General features: G+C 44.9%; 1 protein-coding gene across 1 annotated transcript in view; it reads right to left on the reverse strand.

Annotated features, from left to right (window-relative positions):
• The window catches only part of KCMF1 (potassium channel modulatory factor 1), a 62,426-nt gene extending 53,522 nt beyond the window's left edge, over positions 1–8,904 (reverse strand). The window contains exon 1 of the mRNA XM_080684494.1: positions 8,586–8,904. Coding sequence (XP_080540620.1) covers positions 8,586–8,601 — 16 coding nt within the window. The 5' untranslated portion in view covers positions 8,602–8,904. The remainder of the gene's footprint in view (positions 1–8,585) is intronic.
• Between the last annotated feature and the right edge of the window lie 8,856 nt (positions 8,905–17,760).

Below are 17,760 nucleotides of genomic sequence, written 5' to 3' on the forward strand. Positions count from 1 at the left end.
GAACATTAAGATCTCTGACTATAAAAACTACCTGGTTCCCAGCACCCTACCACCCCCAGCGCCCAGCATGTTATTTTCTTCTTACAGAAAGGGACACATCTGTAACAATTCCTGTAATCCCTGCCATTTTACTTCAATGCCCTTAACTTTGACTTTAGAAAGCTTTGCACTGGCTTGTACTGCCTCACTTCACTCTACAGCCACAGAGGAAGGCCCCCCAAAGGGGGACACTGAGACTGGTTGAAAAAGAATAGCAGAAGTAGGGTCTAGTTACCCAACAGCTGCTATATAACCATTGCAAAAAACTACACTGAATAGAAAAATTAAACATTTCACCCGAGTTCTTTTCTCTCCAAGCATAAAAAGGATACAAACCTATTAGGAATAATCTACTTATTAACATATGCAGACAGATGTGTTTTGAGACTCCCATAGTCTAAGGGCAATACTGTTATGGAGAGAAATGCACTGCTGGGTGGAATTAGAAATAACTGTTAAACAAATAAAAATAAGCTCTTAAAAAAGGAGGGGGTTGCAAATAATGCCAAAAGATTAAAATACTTATATTATTTAATTACCTTTTCATAAAATATAAACTTTAAGGACTAATTCCAGCACACTGGGAAAGACCACAGCCCATGCAACAGGAAAGCATGTAAATCCCAAAATGTGTTTCAAACCACTGAATGTTACCATTCTGCAGCAGGGTCAACAACTTGTGGCCAGCTCTGGAGATGACTCTGAGTACTACTCAAGTAGGTAGTCCATAAATATTCACTGGACGAATGACCGAAGGAACCAGAAAACTCATGCACATGGTACAATTACTATGCAGAAGCCACGGCCAGTTAATCTGAAACCAGAGCCAGGAGTAGCTAGAACAAAACATACTGAGTCTAGTCCCTGGCCATTCCCTCACAAGCCAGCTCTCTTAAGTTATTTTCGCTCTGTGTAGTTTATTTATCTCATCTTACTTTTATGAAAATTGTAAGCCTTCTTTCCCACAATATCCCTTCCTTTTAACCAGCTTCCCCTCATAAAAACTAAGGAGAGTATTTTCCAGTCTCATCATTTTTTAGACAAGTACTACCATCTCTAACCATCACCCACAAATGTGCAGCGGGCCTCCCAAAGGTCAGACACCATGCTAAGAGGTAAGGTACAAAGGTAAGTAACACTATACCTACCCCTCAGATAGCCTGTGGGGAAGGCAGACAGACAAGTGAACAATGATAGCTGTAAAAAAAATGCCTGGAGAATAAGGCAGGAGTGCCACTGGATGGACCCTTAACTTTGCTAGGTGGGAGGGGAGGGTGACAGTCTTAGAGGAACAATTAAAAAAAAAATCAAAACTAAAAAATAAATTATCATCGAAATGCCTGTGACTGTTGTGATGATAGTCAAAGCATCTAGTTAGCACTCTAAAGTGACTCTTCTAATGAAAATCCTTACTCTGGAAAGAGCTGAAGTTCGTGACACTGGCACTGAGTACTATCAAGAGAGGGACACCCCCCCCCCCCCCACACACACACACAATTCAGCAGAAGATAATGCAAACCAAATTAGTCATGATATCAAGAGGCTTTACCCACTCACTGTCGGTCCCTCCTGGCTGAAGGTGACTAAACTGACCCACTCTTTTGAGTTCAGTTGGTTTTTCTAGCAGCAGTGCTAGATTTGCAGGCTCCCTCCACACGTTCTCCCTGACACCCCTGTGGCCACTGGCCCGTCTGCTGGACTGCTGGTTGGAACTGTGGTCATGGAAGAGATAAACTGATGGACCCACACTCTGCTTTGTTACTATTCAAAAAGACAACTAAAAACATGATTAACAAACACTGTGGGAACCCGTGAGAGGTGGAAGGGATGGCACCATGGAAACTGCCTCACAAGGCAATTCACCTTTGCCTAGATTCACAGGACACTGAGCTTGCATCTCCTGGTACCAGTGCTTAGGACGTTTCATGAGGCACGAATTGGTTTGTTTCTGACTGGCTACAGATCATTTCCAAGCTTCATGTCCACCTTGCTTTTCCTCTGCCATTACCCTCCAGGCCTCTTGTCATTTAGCACCCCAAGAACCACCTCTTTTCTTCACCACTTCCTTCCTTACCATAGAATCAAGGTAATAATATGTTCCCTTAGGAAGCTGTCTGCCTTATCCCTTTATCTTTCACATAATCAGGACATGGCTTATTTTAAAAATTAAAGTATTTATACAGATCAGCATATTTTTTAAAATGCTCAGATCTGTATAATTAAGGGGCTCTTGGCTCAATTTTAATGAATAACTTTAGTTAGAGAAAAAACTATATTATTTTAAGGAAATGAAAAACATCATGGCTCCTAGCACAACACTGAAATTAATCTTTTATAAATAAATATTTTAATTATGAACAGCACTCTAGTTTTAACTTTTATGAATATGAATTGTAGGAAATGTTTCCTTTGGGTCTATATTTATGCCAGTAGCCCAAAAGTAGTATATATAATGTAATTAAAAAACACTATTTCTATAATAATCCAATGATGCCTTAACCTTCACTAAAAACAACTTTTGGAACCTCCATTTAAAAAACGAAAACAGCCCCACCTGGGTGGCATAGTTGGTTGGAGCGTAGTCCGGTATACCAAAAAGGTTGCTGGTTCGATCCCAGGTCAAGGCAAGTACGGGAGACAAAAGATTAATGTTTTTCTCTCTCATTCCCTTCCTCTCCCCCTAAAATTTAAAAAAAACAACAAACCCACATATCCTTGGATGAGGAGGATTAAAAACAAAACCCACAAAACCTCAGCAAATGTATATAGATGCTACAGAGCTGATGACTCATAAGTGCATGGATTTTTAAAAAAACACTGCAAGCCTAATATGAAGGAACTTGTTTGGTCATTTCATATCAGAAGTTTCCTAAGTTTCTACTGTGAAAAAATATTGAATCTTTAAACAAGTTTGCTGCTAATACATCTTAAGATTCTAAAACTAAAAGGAATTTCTTCCAAATTAAATCTACAATTTAAAAGAGAGTAAAGTTATATATTTTTGCAATAAAACACAAATGTCAATATAGGAAAAATAGGCTTCAAAATCAACTTTATATGAAATCACAAACCAAAGACTCCAGAAATTAAAATATTTACATTCTTATCTTTCTTTTATTGAAAGTAAAGGTAAATATAATTCATGATGTATTGAAATTGAAAAAGTATAAGAAAGAATGTCATAATCCTTTTATAGATCACAGTTAAAGTAAAATAAACTGACTGACATGATAAAGATCTTTTCAGTGGGAGTTAATTTTACTTTGCTACAGGGAGGCAAAAGTCATCACATTAAAATCACATGTTAATTACCAATCTTGTCTTTGTAATCCCCAAATTCTGAAAACAAAATTATTGCAATTCACTCTGGGATTGTTTATATATGTTTTTTAGTGTCAGACAATTTTTAGAAAAGAGAAAATCTGAATCTACTAACAGAAGAATGGTACAATTTCAAAAAAAATGGTACAACTTTCAGAAATTAGATTAATGGCCTGCCCACTCTTGTATTTACATTTAAAAAATAAACAGTATCACAAATGCTTCTGAGAACAACAAAACAATATGATCACCTGTCCATTTATCCACTATCATTTTTACATATGGAAATCTTCAAAGCTAGGGAAAGCATAAATCAGGTAAAGACAAGGACTGTACAGTATTTGAAATAGCAAATAATTTTATCCAAACCCAAGAGTAACCCACCAAAAGTTAAGACAGCACTCAAGAAAAAAAAAGTGCCGAAACCGGTTTGGCTCAGTGGATAGAGCGTCGGCCTGCGGACTGAAGGGTCCCGGGTTCGATTCCGGTCAAGGGCATGTACCTTGGTTGCCGGCACATCCCCAGTGCGGGGTGTGCAGGAGGCAGCTGATTGATGTTTCTCTGTCATCGATGTTTCTAGCTTAGCTCTCTATCCCTCTCCCTTCCTCTCTGTAAAAAGTCAATAAAATATATTTATTAAAAACAAAAACGTTAGTCCTGGCCAGTGTGGCTCAGTTAGCTGAGCATCCTCCTATGCACCAAAAGTTGGCAGGTTCAATACCTGGTTAGGACATGGAAGGGAGACAGCCAATCAATGTTTCTCACATCAATGTTTCTCTCTCTCCCACTTTCCCTTCCTCTCTCAAATCAGTAAAAACATATTTAAAGAAAAAAGTGTTAGAAATTACAATAGATTGTCTCTGAAATTGGACAAAATTATGAAAAACGGTAATTATTGTCATCAATTTGTCCCTTTCTTATGGCATGTCTCACATTGTGCTATAGTTAAGGTAAGGAGCTGTGTCTCATTTATCCTCACATTCCTTGGTATCTGGCAAAGTGCCTAATACATAGTAGCAACTGAAAAAAGGTTGAATGTCTTAAGACAGTAAGTGTATTCCTAACTCTGGGTAGTCAATTAGGTCCAATTCATGCAAGAGCATTAATAACTTCATTTTCGCTAATAAGTACTTAGATGAGTTGTATGTAGTGAAATATTAAAAGATACTCTTACAAATAAAATAGAAAATAATTGGTTTCACCAGGTGTAACATGGTATTTGTATGGTGAACATTAAGTAATTGGGCACTTATGTTGTAAAATGTTAACATAACAACATTACAAAATGAATTAAAACAGACCCTGGAATTCTGGCTGGGATAGTCATAATGGGCAAGCAGGAGACAAGGGAAGGTCCTGCCACCCCCACTCAGGTTCTGGAAAGGTGAGGAGCCTGTTTCCAAACCTGGGAACAACTACTTCTATCCCAATCTGCATAGTGCTGCTGGAAACTGAAGTACAGAATGGGTTTGGTCCATAGATGCAGTCCCCATTACCCCAAAGGAAATGATGGAATACAAAATTCCATTTCCATAAACTCTCTAAAGCTTTAGTCTAGAGCAGTGGTTCTCGACCTTTCTAATGCCACGACTCTTTAATACAGTTCCTCATGTTGTGGTGACCCTCAACCATAAAATTATTTTCATTGCTACTTCATAACTGTAATTTTGCTACTGTTATGAATCGTAATGTAAATATCTGTGTTTTCCGATGGTCTTAGGCTCTACAGCAGCAGTTCTCAACCTGTGGGTCGCAATAATTTTATGGTTGGGGGTCACCACAACACGAGGAACTGTATAAAAGGGTCACGGCATTAGAAAGGTTGAGAACCACTGGTCTAGAGCAAAAGAAGGCAAATTATAGCCCTGGGCCCAACTGGGCCAAATTCAGCCACCTTCTATGTAAGGTCTGCAAGCTAAGAATGGTTTTTACATTTTTAAATGGTAAACCTGAGTCTTATTTCATGACACATGAAAATTACATGAAATTCAAATGTCAGTCTATAAATAAAAGTTTTAATTAGAACATGGTTGTGCTCATTCATTTACATGTTGTCTATAGCTGCATTTACACTACAATGGCAGAGCTGACCTCATGGCTTACCAAACCACAATATTTACTACCTGCCCCTTTTCAGAAGACTTATGCCGACCCCTGAGCTAACGCATTCTATGCTGCTGGCTGCTTCTCCTTTCTCAGGGGTAGTCAGTCCACTGCTTCACAAGGTAGAGTCTAAGCTTGATAGATGTTCATCTTGGAGCTGTGTTGTCCAAAGTTACATCTTACATATAGATACATTAGTGCAACTCATTAAGGTGGACACAAAGACAAAGTAACAAATTACAGGCATACAGAAGGTACTGAAAAGGAAACACAATGCAAGTACATTACCGGCAGCACAGTTCACCGGACTACTACTACATCCAGTTCTGGGATACACTAGTGAAAGGAAACAAGAACTACAGAGAATCTGAAGGTGGACAGATGAATAACACTGAAATGCTAAAAGAAATGGGATTAGCCGGGCAGGCATTGCTCAGTGGTTGAGCATCAATCTATAAACCAGGAGATCATGGTTTGATTCCCCGTCAGGGCACATGCCTGGGCTGCGGTTGCAGGCTGGATCCCCAAGTGTGGGCTTGCAGGAAACAGCCGATCAATGATTCTCTCTCATCACTGATGTTTCTATCTCTCTCTCTCCCTTCCTTCCTCTCCGAAATCAGTAAAAATATATTTAAAAGAAATAGGAAAAGTAGGTCCAAAGAGAAAGGTAAAAAAAGCTAGAACAGTAAGGGTGTCAAACTGTATTGATTGTTAGGTTAAATTCCTAATGATGAAAGTAATAGCAACCTGAACTAATATTCCACAAAACATCTAATGAATTAAATGTGATTCTTAATGAGACTGCCATTCCTGCCTTAGACCCTTAGACATAAACTAGACCCTTAAAAGATCACTTGTTAAATATTGTACTACAGTCTTCAAGTGATGTATTATAAGAATGTTCCTTTTTCAGAAATATCTGGTGTTATGTAAGTTACCAGAAAAGGTGTGCTATTAATGTCCTAAGGTTCAGTAATATTCAACAACTAAAAAGTATTGTAAGTTTCAAAGCCACATGCTTTTCCACAGGGCCAAGTAGGGGGAAATGGGCTTAGAGTACAGATTTGTTACACTCAAGAATACTGGCACTGTGGGATTTTAATTACTCCTAAAACAGCGATTTTTAACCTTTTCCAACTCATGGCACACACTAATTACTAAAATTTTGGGGAACACTAAAAAATACTTTTGCCACTCTGACAAAAAAAAAAGGTATAATTTTGATTCATTCACAACAGCTATTGTTGTATTGGGTATTGTCATTTTTTTATTTGATAATATAAGGGAAAAGAGACCAGTGCCCCTGACTTGTCAGATATTGCATGTTTTAAAAATCCTTGCAGCACACCGGTTGAAAATCGGTGTTCTAAAAGATTACTGTGGATAAAGGAATTTTCCCAGGATACTACTCAATTTGAATTACTCAGTCTGGAACTACCTGCATGTTTTCCTGAAGCAAGGAGAATGGGTCTCAAACTCCAGTTCTCCCATAGCTTTGATACTATAATTTTAACTCTCCCAGTTCTTATGAGTAAGAGGGGCCTTGGAGCTATTGCTCAAATTAAGTTTGTCTTGAAAATGGTCAACGTACACACAAGTATTGTCTAATGTAAACTTTAATATTCCAAATTTGATTAGAACTTTAATTATAATTTATTTTAAATTACAGATAGGGAATATATTTCCAATAAGTAGGGGGGGGGAGGAAAATTAGGTATTGTTTCAAAGTATTTCTGAGTCTAAGTACATTATTATTTAAAAATGTTCACAGTTGTACACAGTAAGTGAAAAAAGTGCATTATATTTCCAATTCATCTTGGACGTTCAAAATACAGAATCCTTGAACACAAAATATTCTTTAAGTCAATCTCAACATTGCACTTAGTAATGCAATTTGCTCTCAGTATCATTTTAATCAATCTGAGTTTTTCAACTTCAAAATTCTAAGGCCTGTATTTCCCTAAGAATATCCTTCCAACGGGTGTGAAGCACACACTAATCTGACTCACTAAACTTTCTCCACTCCTACCTACATCACTTACCCATACAGGATTTTAAACCCAAGAGTACACTATACTTTCCAGCCACTTCTACAATGTTGCATTAACCTGACCAGGATCAAGTATTCGTCAAGTCTCTTAATACTTTTTATTTAAAGACCTGTGGCAGTGAAACAAAGAGAACACAACCCCCTCCCCCTTTTCTAAACCATATGGCAGTAAACTGAAGTTAACTTATTTTTTTACCAGCACAACGCCTATACATGTGCCCTGGACATGTTTCTCTTTGTGCCCTGGGACTGGGCTAAAGCTGCCTACTTATTTGCAACTGCGCCCCAATCATGTTTTTAAGTCTCAAAACCAAGCCCAAAATGCCCCCTGACCATGAAGAGACCTCACCAGGTCATTTACCAAAACCTGGCTCAAGGGGTGGTGCACGCCGGGAGCGGGCCGGGCCGCGGGAGCCAGTCCGTCCGACCAGGTGACGGGGCAGGGAGTTTGCTCGCCGCGGTCGGGCCAGACCCGCCCGGGAACTGGGTTACCCGAGCCCAGGGCCGCGCCGAGGCCTAGCCGCGAGGCCGGCGGCGGGGCTCTGCGTTCCCGGCCGCGGCGCCTTCCCGCCGCCCCGCGGCCTCCCACAGGCAGGGCCCTCGCTGTCGTCTCCCGGCGACCGGACGCGCCCGCCGATCCCGGGCCGGCTCCTCGGTCTCCCGCCTCCGCCGGTGGCCTGCTCGGCGGCCGCGCCGGGCCCTTCCGGGGTGGCGGGCGCACTAGGCCGCGGCGGGGCCCACGGCTCCGGGATCGGCCGGGCGGCCCGCGGCGTCCGGTATCCGTCCCCGGGGCCAGGCCCCCGCCGGTAACGGGCCCCGCCGCCTCCCCTCCCCCTCCCCATGACAGTGCAAACCCTCCGCCGCCCCGCCTCCGGCTCCAGGCCCAGCTCGGGGCCCGGCCGCGGCGGCCACCGCGGAGGAGCCGGGCTCTCCGCCGGTCTCGCTCGCTCCCGGGCCAGGCGTTTCGGGGCCGGCTCGGCCCGGCCGACGTCCCCGCTGCCTCCGGCCGCCCCCCGCGGCGCGCGGCCCGGGAGGGTAGGCCGAGGCCCGGCGGGGGAGGGGGGGCGCTCACCTTCATGTCGGGACATCCTAGTTCAGACGGTGGCGGCGCGGCCTCCGGGCTCCGGCTGCAGTGTCCCCCGCGGGGTCCCGGTGCCCGCGCCGGCGGCCGACTCCCACTCGTCTCCCGGGCTCGGCCGCGGGGGCGGGGTGGGCAGGAGCGCTCCGGCGGCGGCGGCGGGGAGGCGGCGCTGGGCGGGAACGGGGCTGGGCCTGGCCGGGGCTGCGCTCCAGGAGGCGGGTCCGACGCCGCGGCTCCCCCGGCGCCCGCCGTGACTCGGTCACTCTCGGGCCGCCGGCTCCCGGCTGCGGCGCCGCGCTCCTGAAATCCCGCTCCTCCCCTTCCCCGGCCCGCCCCCCGCCCTCTCCCCGCTCCCGGCCGCCGCCTCCGCCTCCTCTTCCTCCTCCTCCGCCTCCTTCCGCCGCCCGCACGGCGGCCCCGCCTCTCGCTGCCCGCGCGGGGCCCAGCCACCCGGAGGCCGCGCGGCCCGAGGGCGCGACGGGGGCGGCCGCGGCGGCGGCGGCTGGGGCGCGGCGCTGGCCGGCGGCTCGCAGTGGGGCCTCGAGCCCGGCCTCGCTCTGGCCGCCGCGCCGCGCCGCGCGGGGGGAGGAAGAGGAAGTGCGGCGCCCGCGTGGCCCGGGCTACGGCCTGCCCGGCCGCCCTGAGCCCCTCCGGGGCCTCCCGGGTCCGGGCGGGAGGCGCCCTCGCTGCCGAGTGGGCTGGACCGCGGCGGCCGGCGCTGCCCGGCTGCGACTGCGGGGGCCCCACCCTCGGGCGCGGGGCTGCCGGCCGCCCGCGGGGCCTCCCGGAACACGTGCGTTTGTCTTTTTTGAGCAGCGCCCCCGAGGGAGCAGGCGGCGGGCCTCGGGTGTGGCCCGACCGGGCGATCGCGATCGCGGGAGGAGGCCGGAGGCGGCGGGGTGGCAGCGGGGCCCCAAGGTCGCCGGCTCGGAAACCATCTTCTCTGAAGACTCCGCCGCCCGGTGTCCGGCGGGACCCGCGCGAAGTGTACCCAGCGCCCAGATCATCCCGAACGCTCTGCTTTGAAAACTGTAGGGTGTGTGTGTCGGGGGGGGAGGGTGCGCTCCTTCCTCCTGCCCGTTTGGTTCCGTTTCCATTACATTTCTACCCTCTACCCTGTCAACCTTGTTTCCAGGCATGGCTTCTACAAATACAGTATTGGTACTGCCCCCCTCCACGTGGCAGTCGGCGGTGGGGTTTGGTAGAAGTAGATGGTGCTTTGGGATTCTGGCGCTGATACTCTCGGTGTGAACTCGGACAGGGTGTGTAACCGAGCTGAGCCTCGGAGTTTTTCTGTTTTGTTTGGTTGTGGTTGTTATTTTAATTTACCCTCTTATAGTTGGAATTATTTTCTGTTTGTTTGCATAAAACAGAACTGTGCCTCGGGGCTGAGTTTACTGAAATTGGGTCATAAGGTACTGTTTGCCTTATTAACGATGATACTATTCATAGGTAGGTATTTGGAAGATTGAATACTAAGTGTATATAAAATATCTAGTCCAGGGCACAGTAAAAACACTTTGTGGGCATATTTCATTAAATCTGGGTTTAAGATACTTCCTGATTTTAAAGATATTTAAAAGCTTGTCATAAATAGGTACAAGATCACTCAGATGTACCCAAGGGCTGTATTTGGTTATAAGTAGTGATAAACTAGGTAGCAGCCAGAGTAATATTTAAACAAACTGGGATTTAAGTGCAGATTTTGTCACCAGAAATACTTCCATTGCTTGTATGGAGCTTTTGTCTAAATTTAGTACGCCACAGCTGTTGAAAGCGGTCCGTGCCGGCCATAATTGGGGTAGAGAGAAACAGGCTTCAAACAAGGCTAGCTAACATGATAGCATGCATCCCCGGCGCCAGCACCTTTCTAAGCTTTTTACAGTATTGGTGTATGTGGTCCTGGGTACCAAACACGAGGCTCACTTTCTTGGACTGTAAAAGTGAAGATAACACCCAGTCTTGTGATGAGCAAATGATATTTGTAAGTACGTTAAGTTAAAGGCATTATTAATACTACAGTCAAAAGCAAGGCTGAAGCAGGTAGGAGAACCAACGAAAGTACAGAATTCCGGGAAGCAATAAAAGTATAAAGATTTAGTTTGTTTTGGTTTGGGGAGTTAGTTAATTCTGTTCATGAGAGCCAATAGGTAAATGTCTACATCTCAAGGTAATATCAGGTCTTTGACAGTTATTTCATTGTTTCCAATCATGCAAAAGTAAGAAAATGAAGAAAGTGACTGAAAAAATTTTTTTTTCCTGTTTGAGTTAAGAGTAAGGAATATCATGGTTATTTGGGGATATCATGACTGGAAGAAACATTTCCTCAATTCAATCAAAGGTCGGGCCTTCAATTTATAACAACCTGCTTGCTGTCTTGCCATATAGGAGAGTTCATTTCCGAAAAAGGGATTAACTTAAATACTCATACAAATTGTTCGTCAAATAATGCCTGTTCTCCAGGAATGTTTCCTTCAGTCCTCTCCTCTCCCTGCACCTCCTTGAGTTCTTCCATGACCTTGCTTCATCAACCCATCTTGCATACTATGGCCCGATTATGTTCCTTAAAATGAGCTGATGCACGTAAGCACTGATGGAATCTGAAGTTGTTAGTATTGGAAGGAGCTGGAGCTTGTGTACATGGGCCCTCTCTGCAACTTCCAATGAGTGTATAATTATTTCAAAGTAAAAATTAAAACTGTTGGGACAGAAATCTGGCCAATCGTTGCCTGCAGCCGAAGGAGTGGAGGTTGGGGATTGACCACAGAGACAACTTTTTGAGGTGATGAGGATATATTATGTCTTGATTGTGTCATTGTTTACTGTACCTTTGTCATGACTTACAGAACTATACACCTAAAAAGGTAAATTTTTTTTCTGTGTAAATTATACCTCAGTGAACCTGGCGGAAAAAGGGAAAACAAGTTCGTTACCCCAGCCTCCTGAGGGTGAGATTTAACTTATCATCTGAGGCCCAACAACCTTTCCCATCCTCTGGAAAAGACTTTTCCTTCCTCTGCCAATGTACCCTGGGCTTTCTTGTTCTAGATTGGTTCCTGCCTCTGGGCCTTCACATATGCTCTTGCAAGAAATACAGCCCAAATTCCAATTTCCTGTACTCTGTTCCACTTTCCTTGCCTCTCAGGCATCCCAGTAACTTCCTCCTGTGTTCACTTATGCTGTGCTGTCATTTTCATTAGTTTTCATCTCTTCTCTCAATTCTTCCAGGACAGGCAGCCACATGATTTGTTTCTATCTCTGGGATAAAGTGGTGCTGAATGGATGAATGAATGAGTGATTTAAAGCTGGAAGAAAGCTTTAAAAATTAGTTCTCAAAGTGTGGCCCAGGGTCCTCCAGACCCCTTTAAAGGGTCAGTGAGGTGCTTGCGTTTTCTTGTATACTTCAAACAGCACACCTCAGCAAATGCATGTAGAAGCCGATAAGAGAATCCAGCTGTCTTCAGTTGAGCCAAACATTAAAGGTATTTGCACAATGTGTCACACTTCTAAATATTTCTTTTTTTGAAAAAGTTACATTTCTTGCCAAAACCGGTTTGGCTCAGTGGATAGAGCGTCAGCCTGTGGACTGAAAGGTCCCAGGTTCGATTCTGGTCAAGGGCATGTACCTTGGCTGCGGGCACATCCCCAGTGGGAAGTGTGCAAGAGGCAACTGATCGATGTTTCTCTCTCATCGATGTTTCTGACTATCTATCCCTCTTCCTTCCTCTCTGTAAAAAATCAATAAAAATATATTTTAAAAAAAAAAGAAAAAGTTACATTTCTTAAAAATACTTATGTTACTAAGAAATAGCTTTAAGAGATTAAAAAATCAATAGGTAAAATACACATTTTTAAAAGTTCTCTGGCATCTTCAATCATTTTAAGCATGTAAAGGTGTTCACAGACCAAGACGTTTGATAATCTCTGCTTTAGAGACTGTTACAGGCCCCCTCATTGTTCAAATGAGAAATGATAATGATGCTGACATTTAAGTGATGCCGTGGTCCATGTGGCAGGCCCTGTTACAAGCACTTTACGTGCAGGTTCTGTTACATCTGATGGGGTAAAGGCACGTACTAAGAATAGAGCCACAGTTACTAATTATTCACATTACTAACTATAGATAAGAGGTTTTCTTTTTAAATATATTTTTATTTTTTAATATTTTTTTATTGATTTCAGAGAGGAAGGGAGAAATGGAAACCTCAATGTTGAGAGAGAATCACTGATCGGCTTACTCTACGCCCCCTACTGGGGATCAAGCCTGCAACCTGGGCATGTGCCCTGTCCAGGAATCGAACCATGACTCCTGGTTCATAGTCCACCACTGAGACATGCTGGCCAGGCAAGATGTTTTCTTACGACCCTGGGAAACTGGAGGATGAAACAAGGCTGTAAAAAGATAAAATGCCATGCCCTAGCCAATTTTGCTCAGTGGATAGAGTGTTGGCCTGTGGACTGAAAGGTTGCGGGTTCGATTCCAGTCAAGAGCATGTACCTCGATTTCAGACTCAATCCTTGGCCTTGGTTGGGGCACGTGCAGGAGGCAACTAGTCAGATGTGTCTCTCGCATGTTTCTGTCTCTTCCTCCTCCCTTCCATTCTCTCTAAAAAATCAATGGAGCCCGGCTCACATGGCTCAGTGGTTGTGTATGGACCAAAGAACCAGGAACTCATGGTTCGATTCCTAGTCAGCGCACATGCCCGGGTTGTGGGCTTGATTTCCAGTGGGGGTGGGGGGGGCATGCAGGAAGCAGCCAATCAGTGATTCTCATCATTAATGTTTCTATCTCTCCCTCTGAAATCAATAATAAAATAAAATATCAATGGAAAAAATATCCTAGGGTGAGGATTACCTACAGCAACAAAAAGATAAGATGCCTCGGTGGGTCACTTACTCAGAATAGGAATACATTTGGAGAACAGACCAAGGACAGGACATGCTTTGATTTGGTTGCTGTGCCCAGACCCTGCCCCTTTGGGAGTTTGCCTCAGGAACACTGACCATTCTCTGGTCCCAGGAATGGGCTGAGCTATTTGTAACATCATAGATTAGCCACCTTGTTATCAGACTGAGCTCCTGAAGGCCGGACTGAAGACCTTCCCCACCCCAACCTTCCCCTTTCCCTGTTACCCTTGCGGCCCGCAGCTGCATGCAGTTACCTTCTCACTCACATAACCAGCCAACTGGCAAGAGGGGGTCAGCAGAATTTCCAGGATGATTGACTGCTCTCCCATACTGCCAGCAGTATTGGCATAAATGCTCATACATAATTCAACCCTGTCTCTGCTTAATTTGTTTCAAGTAGTGATAGGTGGCCTCAGACCGGTTTAGTGTCCAGTATTATAGCTTCACTAGAGGCCTGGTGCACGAAATTCGTGCATGGGGTGGGGGGGGGGGGGGTGGGTCTCAGCCCCGCCTGCACCCTCTCTAATCCGGGACCCTTGGGAGATGTCCAACTGCCAGTTTAGGCCTGATCTCAGGTCTCACAATCCGGGACCACTGGCTCCTAACTGCTCGCCTGCCTGCCTGCCTGATCACCCCCAACTGCCCCCCCTGCTGGCCTGGTCGCCTTTTACTGCCCGCCCCCCCCCCGCCGGCCTGGTCGCCCCTAACTGGCCCCCCCCCCACCAGCCTGGTTGCCCCTTACTGTCCACCCACCGGCCTGGTCGCCCCTCACTGCCCCCCTCTGCTGGCCTGGTCACCCCTCACTGCCCCCCGCCCCCCTGCCAGCCTGGTCACTTCCAACTGCCCCCCCCTGCAGGCCTGGTTGCCCCACGCATCCTGCTGCTCAGTCATTTGGCCGCCCCTCACTAACCCCCCCTATCATCCTGGTCGCCCCACACAGCCTGTTCAGTCATCCGTTTGGTTGCAATGGTCGCTTACGCTTTTATATAGAGAGATTTTACTCATAAGGCAAGTGAGGCACTGAAGAGGCAACCTAGTCACTAGAAGAGCCAGGATTTGAGGCCCTGTGTGTTCTAGAGGCCCTGCTGCTAACTTGTTTTCTGCAGCCCCCCTGGAGGCCTGGAAAGGGTCAGATTCATGACCTCTGGTTACCTGTATGCGTTCCATCAACCTCACAGTCACTGCAAGAATCACATCCCCAACTTGCCTTGAACTTGCTCTATAGTTTTAATTTTAAATCCTGCCACCCTGAGTATTTTCAAACAAGTCCTTGCAACGCCTTGATTTCAAATCCATGTGCCCTTACACTTAAACCACCCATTCTATCCTGACCAGATCCGCACTCTCATATATGACTTCCTGTCTTATCATTAACTATTTGTTTTTCCAGTTTTCTTACTTTGCCACTAAATCTATTCTTTTACTTCTTTTGGGTCCCAATCTCTTGATATTTCTACTTGACCTTTTTTTTTTCTTTTAACTCCATTCTCTGCCTGACCCAGTGGGTACCCTATGGTTAACTCAAACTTTTTTTTTTTTTAAGTCAACAACTTTTATTATCCCTCACATATTTCATAAAAAGGGGAATGTGGCAAACAGTTCGGGGTGGAATGAAAAGAAAATGCAGGTTTGAACACGCTCTATTTCCAGCTGGGAGCAGGCTCTCTCCAATATGCACATTGCCCACGTTCCTGCAGACACGGCTCCGGGAGCAGCCAGCACAGCCCATGGGGCAGCAGGAGCAGCAGCTTTTGCAGGAGGTCATTTGCAGGCTTTGCATTGCAAGAGCCGGCACAGGTGCAGGATCCAGCAGTGAGACAGGAGCAGTTGGAGTCCATTTTGAGCAGAGGTGAGGCAAGAGGTCCAAAGCAGAGGCAGTCACGTGTGCTTTTGCAATGTGTGATATCAAGCTATTCTCATTCATAATACTCCATGCTTTAGAGCCCTTATTCTCAAGGTTCACCTGCTCTGCAAACTCCCAATCCTGAATCAATTGCACGATTTATATGTCTTCCTGGGTTGCAGAACACAGTGTAAAAAAAAACACAAAACAAATAGTGTGGTGAAGGCCTGGGTGGAGGGGAAGGAGGACAGTGTGGGGTGGAGAGGGTCATGGGGGAAAAGGGGACATCTGTAATACTTTCAAAAATAAAGATTTTTTTTTTTAAAGATGGAATGTACAGATGATGGGGAGAGGGTGGTTACAAAATCTAGTAAGTCAACTTCAGTCCTGATCTTGGATCAGCACCCTCTACCATTCTTCTCAGATTATTATAAACCTTTACCACTTAGCTTCAACTGCTTACTCATCCACATCCCCAGTAGATAACCGCCTTCTAATGCACAGAGGGAGTAAAATTCCAAAAGCAAGAACTTCCCCTTCCCACTATGAGCCTCCAAAAGAACCTGTACATGTGTATCTTGCTGCCTCTGCCCCCACTCCCAAGAGAACTGAGATGTCCTTTTTCCAGTTAAGTCCCACCTCTGCTTATGATCTCACTTTATGACCATGCTCCTTTAGCCACCCCTTAACATCTGTACTTGCAACCACTGAGCCTCCACTGGTTCATTTCCCTTGGCTGAAACAACACTCCTTCAACCCTACACTCTGTCTGGTTACTGCCCTATTGTTTCTCTTTAGAGTCAAGCTTCTGGAAAGAATTGTCACTCCTCTTTCTCAGCTCTATAACCCGAGTCATCTGATTGCTTGGCTTTCGCTGCTGTGGGCCACTCGTTTTCTGTGATACCACATTTACCTGTCCTCCCATGTTTGTGCTCTTCCTGTGTCCACTGTTGGGTTGAGAGGGGTCACCGTGAGCCAGTCACCCAAGATGGAACCCAACTCTCATCCTAGGCTTATCTGCCACTCAATCAGTCACTGGTGGATTTTACCTATAAAACATTGGTCAGGTTCTCTCCATTTCCCTGTCCACCAAACCATTCTAGTCTTTAGACTCATCTTGGTACCTCACCATCAATCATACTTCCTCCCGTTGTCCTTTGTACCGCTTTCCAATTAGCCTTTTTTCCTTTTTGACTAAATTTTTTAAACCACAAATGTAATATATGCGCATTAGAGAGAATTTGAAAAATACAGAAAAGGATAAAGATATTAGAAATCACTCATAACCTTACCACCCAGAGATAAATACTATATTTTTGTTTTCTTGCTAGAGTTGTTCAGAATCATAAATCAGATCATATTCCACTGCTTAGAGCCCTTCAGTGGCTCATTTTCACTGCTCCCCATCTCTTACAGACTTAACTCAAATTCCTACCAGACTCTGAAGCCCTGTGGGTCTGCCTCTACTCCCGCTTGTCTCTTGCCGCCCACCATGTGGCCAGTCTTAGGTGGGTTGCCCTGGCTGCAGGGTGGTCTCCTTTCTTTCCTGCCTCGGAGCCTCTGGAATGTTTATACCTGATTTGTCATGATAATTTTAAATCATCTTGGAGAAGCCATTACTGAACACTCTACCTAACATCATGGTGCTCTTCCCATTGGATGGATGGATTGATTGCGTGCTTGATTGATTGATTGATTTTAGACACACGGAGAGAGGGAGAGGATTGATTGTTGCTCCACTTATTTATACATTCATTGGTTGGTTCTTACATGTACCCTGATTAGGGATCTGAACCCGCAGCCTTGGTGTACAGGGATGATGCTCTAACCAACTGAGCTCTCCAGCCAGGGCCTGAAGTTTCTTTCTTTCTTTTTTTTTTAATCCTCATCCCAGGATATGTTTTCATTGATTTTTTTAGAGAGAGAGAGAAAATTCAATGTGAGAAAGAAAAATTGACTGGTTGCCTCCTGTAGGGCCAGGCCCCTCAAGGATTGAACCCACAACCTTTTGATGTATGGGATGTCACTCCAACCAACTGAGCCCCCCCACACTATATTTTTTTTAGTCTTGTTTTTTTCTTCATATTTATTCACATAAATTATTACAACCATTCTAAAACAGGATTTCAAAAGCCATAGACTTGCCTATTCTTTGATACAGCAATCCAGCTTCAACTCATTTAGTCTTTTTAAATCATGATTGATAATATGCAAAGATTTTAGATACAGGATGCTTACCACAATCTTCTTTTTAATATTTAATATTGACGACAACTTAAATAAGTTATGGTTTGTTCAAACCCAAAGGAGCTAGAAATATATTTGTGGTATATTATCAGTAAAAAAAAAAAAAAAAAAAAAAAAAAAAGCAGGTTTCAAACATATACTGATCCTTTTCTAAGTTATATATAGCAT

The sequence above is a fragment of the Plecotus auritus genome (assembly GCF_963455305.1).
Source record: "Plecotus auritus genome assembly, chromosome: 8".
Taxonomy (NCBI): Eukaryota; Metazoa; Chordata; class Mammalia; order Chiroptera; family Vespertilionidae; genus Plecotus; species Plecotus auritus.